The 12,968-nt window shown below is 45.4% G+C and overlaps 1 protein-coding gene across 4 annotated transcripts in view; it reads left to right on the forward strand.

Moving 5' to 3' along the window:
• LOC115153791 (dihydrolipoyllysine-residue acetyltransferase component of pyruvate dehydrogenase complex, mitochondrial) overlaps nucleotides 1–12,968 on the forward strand; it is a 37,748-nt gene that overhangs the window by 12,517 nt on the left and 12,263 nt on the right. For 2 of the 4 annotated variants that reach the window (XM_029699374.1, XM_029699375.1), the window contains exons 6-12: nucleotides 1,055–1,230; nucleotides 1,437–1,578; nucleotides 1,681–1,751; nucleotides 6,393–6,494; nucleotides 8,413–8,520; nucleotides 9,331–9,449; nucleotides 9,522–9,627. In XM_029699374.1, coding sequence (XP_029555234.1) covers nucleotides 1,055–1,230; nucleotides 1,437–1,578; nucleotides 1,681–1,751; nucleotides 6,393–6,494; nucleotides 8,413–8,520; nucleotides 9,331–9,449; nucleotides 9,522–9,627 — 824 coding nt within the window. Of the gene's footprint in view, nucleotides 1–1,054; nucleotides 1,231–1,436; nucleotides 1,579–1,680; nucleotides 1,752–6,392; nucleotides 6,495–8,412; nucleotides 8,521–9,330; nucleotides 9,450–9,521; nucleotides 9,685–9,777; nucleotides 9,915–9,986; nucleotides 10,030–12,968 lie in introns of all 4 variants that reach the window. The other 2 variants (XM_029699373.1, XM_029699372.1) reach the window with 2 other exon arrangements.

Genomic DNA, 12,968 nt, shown 5'->3' on the forward strand with positions numbered 1-12,968 from the left:
GGATCACAGAGTTTCTACACCCAGATGCGCAACATCGTGAGATTTCTGGTAACGCGTGCGAAACTGGGCTAATATTAATTCCTGCAGATTTAAGCATCTCACGGTAAAATGATATGCCAAATGTAAATTTGGACTGGCTAACTTGAGTGGAGAAATTCTTTATTTCAGCATCTGAGAGAACTATTGTGCGGTTAGGGACCGTCTATAAAGGTGCTGTGTTTATCAGCATCATAAAAGCTGATAGGAGTTCAACAACAAAATATGCATCCAAGCCAAACTGAAATAAGAAACGTGTAGTTTTCTAATTTTCACAGCTTTTCATTTCTAGAAACCAGTCAAACTGATGTCATTTGGACATTTTAAATGGAAAATCTTCTCTGTTTTTTTTTTTTTAATGCATTTTCTCTCCGGTCCCTAAACAGAGATTAGAGAACTTTACCGATGTCAACTAGATTGAAGCATTCATCGATTTTATGACATTGGTGAACAATGATTTATTTAGTCTTCTAGGGCAGTAATGACAGAGCTGCTGCATGTATCTAATTATAAACTAGTAATATCCTGGCCTACCAAAATGTTGGGAATTATGAGCAGAAACATGGAGCTTATCTAAATTAGGCTTAAAAATATATATCCTGCACCCCCTGTCTAATTAAAAATATATATCCTGCACCCCCTGTCTAATTAAAAATATATATCCTGCACCCCCTGTCAAATTAAAAATATATATCATGCACCCCCTGTCAAATTAAAAATGTATATCCTGCACCCCCTGTCAAATTTAAAATATATATCCTGCACCCCCTGTCAAATTAAACATATATATCCTGCACCCCCTGTCAAATTAAACATCACCGTGTCATCTCTGACTGTGCAGGGAGTTTTCTATATTAGGGGTCAGGGTCGGTTGGGGGCCTCACATTGTCACTATCACAGAGTCCGGTGGTTGTCGATGGGTTATTAACTATTACGGGCAGGTGTGGATAAACAAAACAGCTGACCCACGCAGCACTACCACACTGTACACATTGATGTTAGTCGTGTGTGTGCGCAGGGTTTGAGGTGCAGGAGGAGGGTTACCTGGCGAAGATCATGGTGTCTGAGGGAACGCGTGACGTTCCGCTGGGCGCTCCTCTCTGCATCATCGTGGAGAAGGAGAGTGACATCGCTGCCTTCAGTGACTACGTAGAGACAGCAGGGGCTGATGTCTCCGCCCCACTACCTGCCCCGGTAACACAAAACATTCTGATGGCTTGTACTATAACTTGTTAGCTAGCATTGTTAGAGATCTTGTACTATAACTTGTTAGCTAGCATTGTTAGAGATCTTGTACTCTAACTTGCTAGCTAATTAGACATTTTCTAGATGGTTTTCTGACAGACTGGAGAATACCTGTAAGTCAACTCATAGATACAACAACATTGTGTGTGTGCTAGGTTGCAGCCCCCAGTCATGCAGCGCCCCTCCCTAGCCCAGCCCCCGTTGCCCCAGCAACCCCCAGGAAAGGGCGTGTTTTCGTCAGCCCGCTCGCCAAGACGCTCGCTGCTGAGAAGGGCATTGACCTGGCCCAGGTCAGCGGTGAGTTTACACACACACGCGCACGCACACACACACACACACACACACACACCTCTCTGACGCGCGTGTGTGCGTGTGCGTGTGCGTGTGTGTGTTTTTCAGGCTCTGGTCCTGATGGTAGAGTCACCAGGAAAGACATTGAGACCTTTGTCCCCTCCAAGGCTGTCCCTGCTGTAAGTCACCACATACACACTGTGTTTATCCTAGATGGTTTTTAATGCTTAATATTGATTATTATTATTAATGCTTAGGATTGATTATTATGCTTAGCTTAGTATTGAATCAAATGAAATTGTATTAGTCACATGTGCCGAATACAACAGGTGTAGTAGACCTCACAGTGAAATGCTGAATACAACAGGTGTAGTAGACCTCACAGTGAAATGCTGAATACAACAGGTGTAGTAGACCTCACAGTGAAATGCTGAATACAACAGGTGTAGTAGACCTCACAGTGAAATGCTGAATACAACAGGTGTAGTAGACCTTACAGTGAAATACTGAATACAACAGGTGTAGTAGACCTCACAGTGAAATGCTGAATACAGCAGGTGTAGTAGACCTCACAGTGAAATGCTGAATACAGCAGGTGTAGTAGACCTCACAGTGAAATGCTGAATACAACAGGTGTCGTAGACCTCACAGTGAAATGCTGAATACAACAGGTATCGTAGACCTCACAGTGAAATGCTGAATACAACAGGTGTAGTAGACCTTACAGTGAAATGCTGAATACAACAGGTGTAGTAGACCTCACAGTGAAATGCTGAATATAACAGGTGTAGTAGACCTTACAGTGAAATGCTGAATACAACAGGTGTAGTAGACCTCACAGTGAAATGCTGAATACAACAGGTGTAGTAGACCTCACAGTGAAATGCTGAATACAACAGGTGTAGTAGACCTCACAGTGAAATGCTGAATACAACAGGTGTAGTAGACCTCACAGTGAAATGCTGAATACAACAGGTGTAGTAGACCTCACAGTGAAATGCTGAATACAACAGGTGTAGTAGACCTCACAGTGAAATGCTGAATACAACAGGTGTAGTAGACCTCACAGTGAAATGCTGAATACAACAGGTGTAGTAGACCTCACAGTGAAATGCTGAATACAACAGGTGTAGACCTCACAGTGAAATGCTGAATACAACAGGTGTAGTAGACCTCACAGTGAAATGCTTACTTACAAGCCCCTAAAGAACAATGCAGTTAAGAAAAAAAAGAACATTTAAATAACAAATAATTAAATAGCAACAATAAAATAACAGTAACGAGGCTATATACAGGGGGTACTGGTACAGAGTCAATGTGGAGGCTATATACAGGGGGTACCGGTACAGAGTCAATGTGGAGGCTATATACAGGGGGTACCGGTACAGAGTCAATGTGTGGGGGCACAGGTTAGTGGAGGTAATATGTGCATGTAGGTAGAGTGACTATGCATGGATAATAAACAGAGTAGCAGCAGTGTAAGAATGTGTGTATGTGGGGGGGGGTGTCAATGCAAATGGTCTGAGTGGGCATTTGGTTAATAGTTCAGGAGTCTTATGGTTTGGGAGTAGAAGCTGTTTAGAAGCCTCTTGGACCTAGACTTGGAGCTCCGGTACCGCTTGCCGTGCGGTAGCAGAGAGAACAGTCTATGACTAGGGTGGCTGGAGTCTTTGACAATTTTAGGGCCTCCTTCTGACACTGCCTGGTATAGAGGTCCTGGATGGCAGGAAGCTTAGCCCCAGTGATGTACTGGGCCGTACGCTCTACCCTCTGTAGTGCCTTGTGGTCGGAGGCCGAACAATTGCCATTCCAGGCGGTGATGCAACCAGTCAGGATGCTCTCGATGGTGCAGCTGAATAACTTTTTTAGGATCTAGGGACCCATGCCAAATCTTTTCAGTCTCCTGAAGGGGAGTAGGCATTGTTGTGCCCTCTTCACAACTGTCTTGGTGTGTTTGGACCATGACAGTTTGTTGGTGATGTGGACACCAAGGAACTTGAAGCTCTCAACCTGCTCTACTACAGCCCCGTCGATGAGAATGGGGACGTGCTCAGTCCTCCTTTTCCTGTAGTCTACGATCATCTCCTTTTGTCTTCATCACGTTGAGGGAGAGGTTGTAATCCTGGCACCACACTGCCAGGTCTCTGACCTGCTCCCTATAGGCTGTCTCATTGTTGTCGGTGATCAGGCCTTCCACTGTTGTGTTGTCGGCAAACTTAGTGATGGTGCTGGTCAAGGAACCCAGCTCTAGTGGTCAAGGAACCCAGCTCTAGTGGTCAAGGAACCCAGCTCTAGTGGTCAAGGAACCCAGCTCTAGTGGTCAAGGAACCCAGCTCTAGTGGTTAACGAACCCAGTTCTAGTTGTCAAGGAACCCAGTTCAGGAAGTCTAGGATCCAGTACAGAGGGAGATGTTTCGTCCCAGGGTCCTTAGTGCCCTCAAAGCTCATCACTATGGTGTTGAACGCTGAGCTGTAACCAATGAACAGCATTCTCACATAAGTGTTCCTTTTGTCCAGGTGGGAAAGGGCAGTGTGAAGTACAATAGAGATTGCATCAGTTGTCCAGAACAGCTGGTGCTCTCATGCATGCTTCAGTGTTGCTTGCCTCGAAGCACACACAGAAGTCATTTAGCATGTCCTGTAGGCTCGTGTCACTGGCAGCTCATGACTGTGCTTCCCTTTTGTAGTCCGTAATGGTTTGCAAGCCCTCCCAAATCCGACGAGTGTCAGAGCCGTTGTAGTAGGATTCAATCTTAGTCCTGTATTGAAGCTTTGGCTGTTTAATGGTTCGTCGGAGGGCGTAGCAGGATTTCTTATAAGCTTCCGGGTTAGAGTCCCGCTCCTTGAAAGCGGCAGCTCTACCCTTTAGCTCAGTGCTGATGTTGACTGTAATCCATGGCTTCTGGTTGGGGTATGTACGTACGGTCACTGTGGGGATGACGTCATCGATGCACTTATTGATAAAGCCAGTGACTGATGTGGTGTACTCCTCAATGCCATCGGAAGAATCCCGGAACATATTCCAGTCTGTGATAGCAAAACAGTCCTGTAGTTTAGCATCTGCGTCATCTGAGAACTTCCGTATTGAATGAGTCACTGGTACTTCCTGCTTTAGTTTTTTCTTGTAAGCAGGAATCAGGATGATAGAGTTATGGTCAGATTTGCCAAATGGAGGGCGAGGGAGAGCTTTGTACGTGTCCCTGTGTGTGGAGTAAAGGTTGTCTAGAGTTTTTTTTGTTTCATTTTTTTTTCTCCTCTTGTTGAATATGTAACATGCTGGTTACAGATTTAAGTTTCCTTGCATTAAAGTCCCCGGCCACTAGGAGAGCCGCCTCTGGATGAGCATCTTCCTGTTTGCTTATGGCCGTATACAGCTCATTGAGTGCAGTTTTAGTGCCAACATCGGTTTGTGGTGGTTAATAGAAAGAGAAACAAAAAATACAGATGAAAACTCTCTTGGTAGATAGTGTGGTCAACAGCTTATCATGAGATACTCTACCTCAGGCAAGCAAAACCTTGAGACTTCAATAATAGATTTCGTGCACCAGCGGTTGACAAATACACAAACCACCCCTTGTCTTACCGGAGGCAGCAGTTCTATCATGCTGATGCAGTTAAAACCCAGCCAGCTGTATGTTATCCCTGTCGTCGTTCAGCTACAGTTCGGTGAAACATAAAGATATTACAGTTTTTGATGTCCCGTTTTGCACACCAGTATTTCTACTTGCTCATCCTCACCTGCACATATCACTCCAGTGTAAGTTGCTAAATTGTTGGCCTATTTATTGCCATACCTCCTTACTTCATTTGCACACACTGTATACAGATTTTTTTCTATTGTGTTATTGACTGTACTTTTGTTTATCCCATATGTAACTGTGTTGTTTTTGTCCCACTGCTTTGCTTTATCTTGGCCAGGTCGCAGTTCTCAACTAGCCTACCTGGTTAAATAAAGGACTTGTTCTCAACTGGCCACCTGGTTAAATAAAGGACTTGTTCTCAACTGGCCACCTGGTTAAATAAAGGTGGAATAAAAAGGACAGTCTTGATCGGAGCTCATCCAGTGATTTGCACGTTGGCTAATAGGAATGATGGTAGAGGCGGGTTACCCACTCGCCGTCGGATTCTTGTTACCAATGCTTAGCTTAGTATTGATTATTACCAATGCTTAGCTTAGTATTGATTATTACCAATGCTTAGCTTAGTATTGATTATTACATTTACATTTACATTTAAGTCATTTAGCAGACGCTCTTATCCAGAGCGACTTACAAATTGGTGCATTCACCTATAATATCCAGTACCAATGCTTTGTTTAGTATTGATTATTACCAATGCTTTGTTTAGTATTGATTATTACCAATGCTTAGCTTAGTATTGATTATTACCAATGCTTAGCTTAGTATTGATTATTACCAATGCTTAGCTTAGTATTGATTATTACCAATGCTTTGCTTAGTATTGATTATTACCAATGCTTTGCTTAGTATTGATTATTACCAATGCTTTGCTTAGTATTGATTATTACCAATGCTTAGCTTAGTATTAATTATTACCAATGCTTAGCTTAGTATTGATTATTACCAATGCTTTGTTTAGTATTGATTATTACCAATGCTTAGCTTAGTATTGATTATTACCAATGCTTTGCTTAGTATTGATTATTACCAATGCTTTGCTTAGTATTGATTATTACCAATGCTTTGCTTAGTATTGGGTTATGAGACTTCCATTGATTTATGGTCTGTAGACACAGATCTGATGCAGTGTTCACTCAACATGGGATGTAATTTTGTGGGTGTTTCTGTGTGTTTGTGTAGGCTCCGGTGTCAGCCGCCCCTAGCCCTGCCGCTACTCCCTCCCCAGCCGTTGCTGTGTCAACAGGCACCTTCACCGACGTCCCCATCAGCAACATCCGACGGGTGAGCTGAGCTAGCAAGCCAAGGAGGGCTCTGTGCGTTAGCGGCATTAACAGGTCCAAGTCATGCTAAAAGCATACAAATACAAAGTCCTCTGTTTACTTGAACACAATATCACAAATTGTTGTATATTTTGGCTGCGCATTGTTAAGCTAGAGGCATTAAGGTCACACGATCATACCATGTTTTTAAATATACGTTTATTGAAAATACAAAAAATATATTATTGAAATCAATTAACAAAGATCGATTTACTGTTTCATATTTATTTCACCATTTAACATGTTCACTGTGCTATTTATTGATCCACATTTTGGGTGAGTGTGTGTGTGTGTGTGTGAGGGATAATCAACGACGTGGAAGGAGTGTTCCACAACGGACCAGCAGAGTAACTAACCTTCCACGGAGTTGCATTACTTTCCAGAGAACACATAGGGCCTCGAGTTCATTATCCCTTTTATACCACGGCTATAATTTACCACATTTACCACTAGAACTGGGTTCCTTGACCACTAGAACTGGGTTCCTTGACCACTAGAACTGGGTTCCTTGACCACTAGAACTGGGTTCCTTGACCACTAGAACTGGGTTCCTTGACCACTAGAACTGGGTTCCTTGACCACTAGAACTGGGTTTGTTTACCACTAGAGCTGGGTTTGTTTACCACTAGAGCTGGGTTCCTTGACCACTAGAACTGGGTTCCTTGACCACTAGAACTGGGTTCCTTGACCACTAGAACTGGGTTCCTTGACCACTAGAACTGGGTTCCTTGACCACTAGAACTGGGTTCCTTGACCACTAGAACTGGGTTCCTTGACCACTAGAACTGGGTTCCTTGACCACTAGAACTGGGTTTGTTTACCACTAGAGCTGGGTTTGTTTACCACTAGAGCTGGGTTCCTTTACCACTAGAACTGGGTTTGTTTACCACTTGAGCTGGGTTTGTTTACCACTTGAGCTGGGTTTGTTTACCACTTGAGCTGGGTTTGTTTACCACTTGAGCTGGGTTTGTTTACCACTAGAGCTGGGTTTGTTTACCACTAGAGCTGGGTTTGTTTACCACTAGAGCTGGGTTTGTTTACCACTAGAGCTGGGTTTGTTGACCACTAGAGCTGGGTTTGTTGACCACTAGAGCTGGGTTCGTTGACCACTAGAGCTGGGTTCGTTGACCACTAGAGCTGGGTTCGTTGACCACTAGAGCTGGGTTCGTTGACCACTAGAGCTGGGTTCCTTGACCACTAGAACTGGGTTCCTTGACCACTAGAACTGGGTTCCTTGACCACTAGAACTGGGTTCCTTGACCACTAGAACTGGGTTCCTTGACCACTAGAACTGGGTTCCTTGACCACTAGAGCTGGGTTCGTTGACCACTAGAGCTGGGTTCCTTGACCACTAGAGCTGGGTTCCTTGACCACTAGAGCTGGGTTCCTTGACCACTAGAGCTGGGTTCCTTGACCACTAGAGCTGGGTTCCTTGACCACTAGAGCTGGGTTCCTTGACCACTAGAACTGGGTTCCTTGACCACTAGAACTGGGTTCAAATTGGCTAGATAGCTACTGTAGTGGCCGTGGTAACCAAACAGACTCGCTAGTTTAGCTAACCAAACCATCATTCCTAGCTTGCCATTATGAAAATCCAATTTAACACAAAGCCAATAATTTTTTCAATTCGACTTTTGCTTTCAAAAGTAGCTGAAACGTAGAACATGTAAGAATGAACTATAGCCATTGAATTCTACCGTGCTGATATACCCTGTGTTGTAGGGAAATCATGCACGCTCTAGAATGCCCTTCAAGCCAATCAGAAGCAAGTCTTCAACAATGTGATGGTGTAAATATGTATTAGTCAACGTTATATCTGACTGGAGGAGGACAGGGTGTGGCATGTGACTTTAATATCAGGTGATATTGTTTTTACCTAGGTGATAGCCCAGAGGCTGATGCAGTCGAAACAGACCATTCCCCACTACTACCTGTCTGTTGACGTCAACATGGACCAAGTCCTAGAACTACGCATGGAGCTCAACGCTGTGAGTCTGTCTGTCGTCTGGCTGGCTGTCTCTCTGTGAGTCTGTCTGTCTGTCTGTCTGTCGTCTGGCTGGCTGTCTCTCTGTGAGTCTGTCTGTCTGGCTGGCTGTCTCTCTGTGAGTTTGCCTCTCTGGCTGTCTCTCTGTGAGTCTGTCTGTCGTCTGGCTGGCTGTCTCTCTTTGAGTCTGTCTGGCTGGCTGGCTGTCTCTCTGGCTGTCTCTCTGGCTGTCTCTCTGTGAGTCTGTCTGTGAGTCTGTCTGTCTGTCTCTCTGTCTGTCTCTCTGTGAGTCTGTCTGGCTGGCTGTCTCTCTGTGAGTCTGTCTGGCTGGCTGTCTCTCTGGCTGTCTCACTGTGAGTCTGTCTGGCTGGCTGTCTCTCTGGCTGTCTCTCTGTGAGTGTCTGTCTGACTGTCTCTCTGTGAGTCTGTCTGGCTGGCTGTCTCTCTGTGAGTCTGTCTGGCTGGCTGTCTCTCTGGCTGTGTCTCTGTGAGGCTGTCTCTCTGGCTATCTCTCTGGCTGGCTGTCTCTCTGGCTGTCTCTCTGTGAGTCTGTCTGGCTGGCTGTCTCTCTGTGTGTCTGTCTGGCTGGCTGTCTCTGTGAGTCTGTCTGGCTGGCTGTCTCTGTGAGTCTCTGGCTGTCTCTCTGTGAGACTGTCTGGCTGGCTGGCTGTCTCTCTGTGAGACTGTCTGGCTGGCTGGCTGGCTGTGTCTCTGTGAATCTCTGTTGTCTGTCTCTCTGGCTGTCTGTGTGTCTGTCTGTCTGTCTATAACCTCTCCCGCCCTCTCACCCCCTCTCTCACCCCCTCCCTCCTAGGAGGTAAAGGCCCAGAACATCAAGCTGAGTGTGAATGACTTCATCATTAAAGCCAGCGCTCTGGCCTGCCTTAAGGTCCCTGAAGCCAACTCCTCATGGCTCGACTCTGTTATCCGACAGTGAGTACACACACTGACACCATGCAAAAACACATGTTTTCTTTAGGTCAGGTTTAACCTGTGTGTGTGTAGGAACCATGTGGTGGACGTGAGTGTGGCGGTGAGTACACCCAACGGTCTGATAACGCCCATCGTGTTCAACGCCCACACCAAGGGACTGGCTGCTATCAGCTCTGATGTCTCAGCCCTGGCTGCCAAGGCCCGCGACGGGAAACTCCAGCCGCACCAGTTCCAGGTAACTACACACACTGAAACAAATGTGTTAAACACATCCTATACACTCACACAGCATTAGTTGGTTCCAGAATCCTCTAAAACTGTGTTTCAGGGAGGCACGTTTACCATCTCTAACCTGGGAATGTTTGGCGTCAAGAACTTCTCAGCGATCATCAACCCTCCCCAGGCCTGTATCCTGGCAGTAGGGGGCTCAGAGAAGAGACTGCTGCCCGCTGACAATGAGAAAGGGTAACTACACTACTACTATAACTACACTATACTAGACTATAGTACTACCCCAGGCATGTATACTGGCAGTAGGGGGCTCAGAGAAGAGACTGCTGCCCGCTGACAATGAGAAAGGGTAACTACACTAGGACATACATTGTATATGCTGTACTCCATCTACACTATACTACCTCTACACATACAGTGCATTCAGAAAGTATTCAGACCCCTTGACTTCTTCCACATTGTGTTATGTTACAGCCTTATTCTTAAATGGATTTGTATCTGTATTTATTTAATCCATCTACACACAATACCCCATAATGACATCACAATACCCCATAATGACATCACAATACCCCACAATGACATCACAATACCCCATAATGACAAAGCGAAAACAGATTTTTTAAATTTTTGCAAATATATAAAAATTATACAGAAATACCTTATTTACATAAGTATTCAAACCATTTGCTATGAGACTCGAAATTGAGCTCAGAAGCATCCTGTTTCCATTGATCATCCTTGAGATCAAATCAAAAATCTAAATCAAATTGTATTTGTTACATGCGCCTAATACAACAGGTGTAGACCTTACAGTGAAATACTTACTTACAAGCCCTTAACCAACAATGCTTTCAGAAGTTAAGAAAAAAAATGAAAATAAGTGTTAAGTAAAAAATAGAAAATAAAAGTAGGAAATTAAAGTAACAAATAATTAACCAGCAGCAATAAGTAAAAAATAGGAAATAAAAGTAGGAAATTAAAGTAACAAATAATTAACCTGCAGCAATAAAATAACAAGCTAGACTATATACAGGGGGCTACCGGTACAGAGTCGATGTGCGGGGGCACCGGTTAGTTGAGGTAATATGTACATGTATGTAGAGTTATAGTGACTATGATTATAAACAGAGTAGCAGCAGTGTAAAAGAGGGGTCTGGGTAGCCCTTTGATTAGCTGTTCAGGAGTCTTATGGCTTGGGGGTAGAAGCTGTTAATAAGCCTTTTAGACCTCAACTTGGTGCTCCGGTACCACTTGGCGCTCCGGTACAGCTTGGTGCTCCGGTACCGCTTGCCGCTCCGGTACCGCTTGGTGCTCCGGTACCGCTTGCCGTGCGGTAGCAGAGAGAACTGTCTATGACTAAGGTGGCTGGAGTCTTTGACAATTTATTTTTAGGGTCTTCCTCTGACACCGCCTGGTAGAGGTCCTGGATGGCAGGAAGCTTGGCCCCAGTTATGTACTGGGCTGTACGCGCACTACCCTCTGTAGTGCCTTGCGGTCGGAGGCCGAGCAGTTGCCATACCAGGCAGTGATGCAGCCAGTCAGGATGCTCTCGGTGGTGCAGCTGTAGAACCTTTTTGAGGATCTGAGGACGCATGTCGAATCTTTTCAGTCTCCTGAAAGGGAATAGGTTTTTTCATGCCCTCTTCACAACTGTCTTGGTGTGTTTGGCCCATGATCGTTTTTTTGGTGATGTGGACACCAAGGAACTTGAAGCTCTCAACCTGCTTCACTACTGCCCCATCGATGAGAATGGGGGCGTGCTCAGTCCTCCTTTTCCTGTAGTCCACAATCATCTCCTTTGTCTTGATTACGTTGAGGGAGAGGTTGTTGTCCTGGCAGCACACGAAAAGGTTTCTGACCACCTCCCTATAGGCTGTCTTGTCGGTGATCAGGCCTTCCACTGTTGTGTCATCGGCAAACTTGATGATGGTGTTGGAGTCGTGCCTGGCCATGCAGTCATGAGTGAACAGGGAGTACAGGAGGGGACTGAGCACGCACCCCTGAGGGGCCCCCGTGTTGAGGATCAGCGTGGCAGATGTGTTGTTGCCTACCCTCACCACCTGGGGGCGACCCGTCAGGAACTCCAGGATCCAGTTGCAGAGGAAGGTGTATAGTCCCAGGGTCCTTAGCTTAGTGATGAGGTTTGAGGGCACTATGGTGTTGAACGCTGAGCTGTAGTCAATGAACAGCATTCTCACATGTTCCTTTTGTCCAGGTGGGAAAGGGCAGTGTGGAGTGCAATAGAGATTGCATCATCTGTGGATCTGTTTGGGCGGTATGCAAATTGGAGTGGGTCTAGGGTTTCTGGGATAATGATGTTGATGTGAGCCATGACCAGCCTTTCAAAGCACTTCATGGCTACAGACGTGAGTGCTACGGGTCTGTAGTCATTTAGGCAGGTTACCTTAGTGTTCTTGGGCACTTGGACTATGGTGGTCTGCTTGAAACATGTAGGTATTACAGACTCAATCAGGGACAGGTTGAAAATGTCAGTGAAGATACTTGCCAGTTGGTCAGCGCATGCTCGTAGTATACGTCCTGGTAATCCGTCTGGCCCCGCAGCCTTGTGAATGTTGACCTGTTTAAAGGTCTTACTCACATCGGCTACGGAGAGCGTGATCACACAGTCGTCCAGAACAGCTGGAGCTCTCATGCATGTTTGTGTTACTTGCCTCGAAGCGAGCGTAGAAGTAGTTTAGCTCGTCTGGTAGGCTCGTGTCACTGGGCATTTTGTGGCTGTGCTTTCCTATATACCAACGGTCACGCCACAGCATCTCAATCGGATTCAAGTCCAGACTTTGACTAGGCCACTCCAAAACCTTCATTTTGTTTTTTTTAAGCCATTCAGAGGTGGACTTGCTGGTGTGTTTTGGATCATTGTCCTGCTGCAGAACCCAAGTGCGCTTCAGCTTGAGGTCACGAACTGATGGCCGGACGTTCTCCTTCAGGATGTTTTGGTAGAGAGCAGAATTCACGGTTCTATCAATCCCAGCAAGTCGTCCAGGTCCTGAAGCAGCAAAGCAGCCCCAGACCATCACACTACCACCACCATATTGGACTGTTGGTATGATGTTCTTTTTCTGAAATGCTGTGTTACTTTTACGCCAGATGTAACGGGACGCACACCGTCCAAAAAGTTCAACTTTTGTCTCGTCAGTCCACAGAATATTTTCCCAAAATCAAGATGTTTTTTTGCCAAAAGTGAGACAAGCCTTTGTTCTTTTTGGTCAGCAGTGGTTTTCGCCTTAGAACTCTGGCATGGATGCCTTTCTTGCCCAGTCTCTT

This window comes from Salmo trutta, chromosome 19, assembly GCF_901001165.1.
Source record: "Salmo trutta chromosome 19, fSalTru1.1, whole genome shotgun sequence".
Lineage (NCBI taxonomy): Eukaryota > Metazoa > Chordata > Actinopteri > Salmoniformes > Salmonidae > Salmo > Salmo trutta.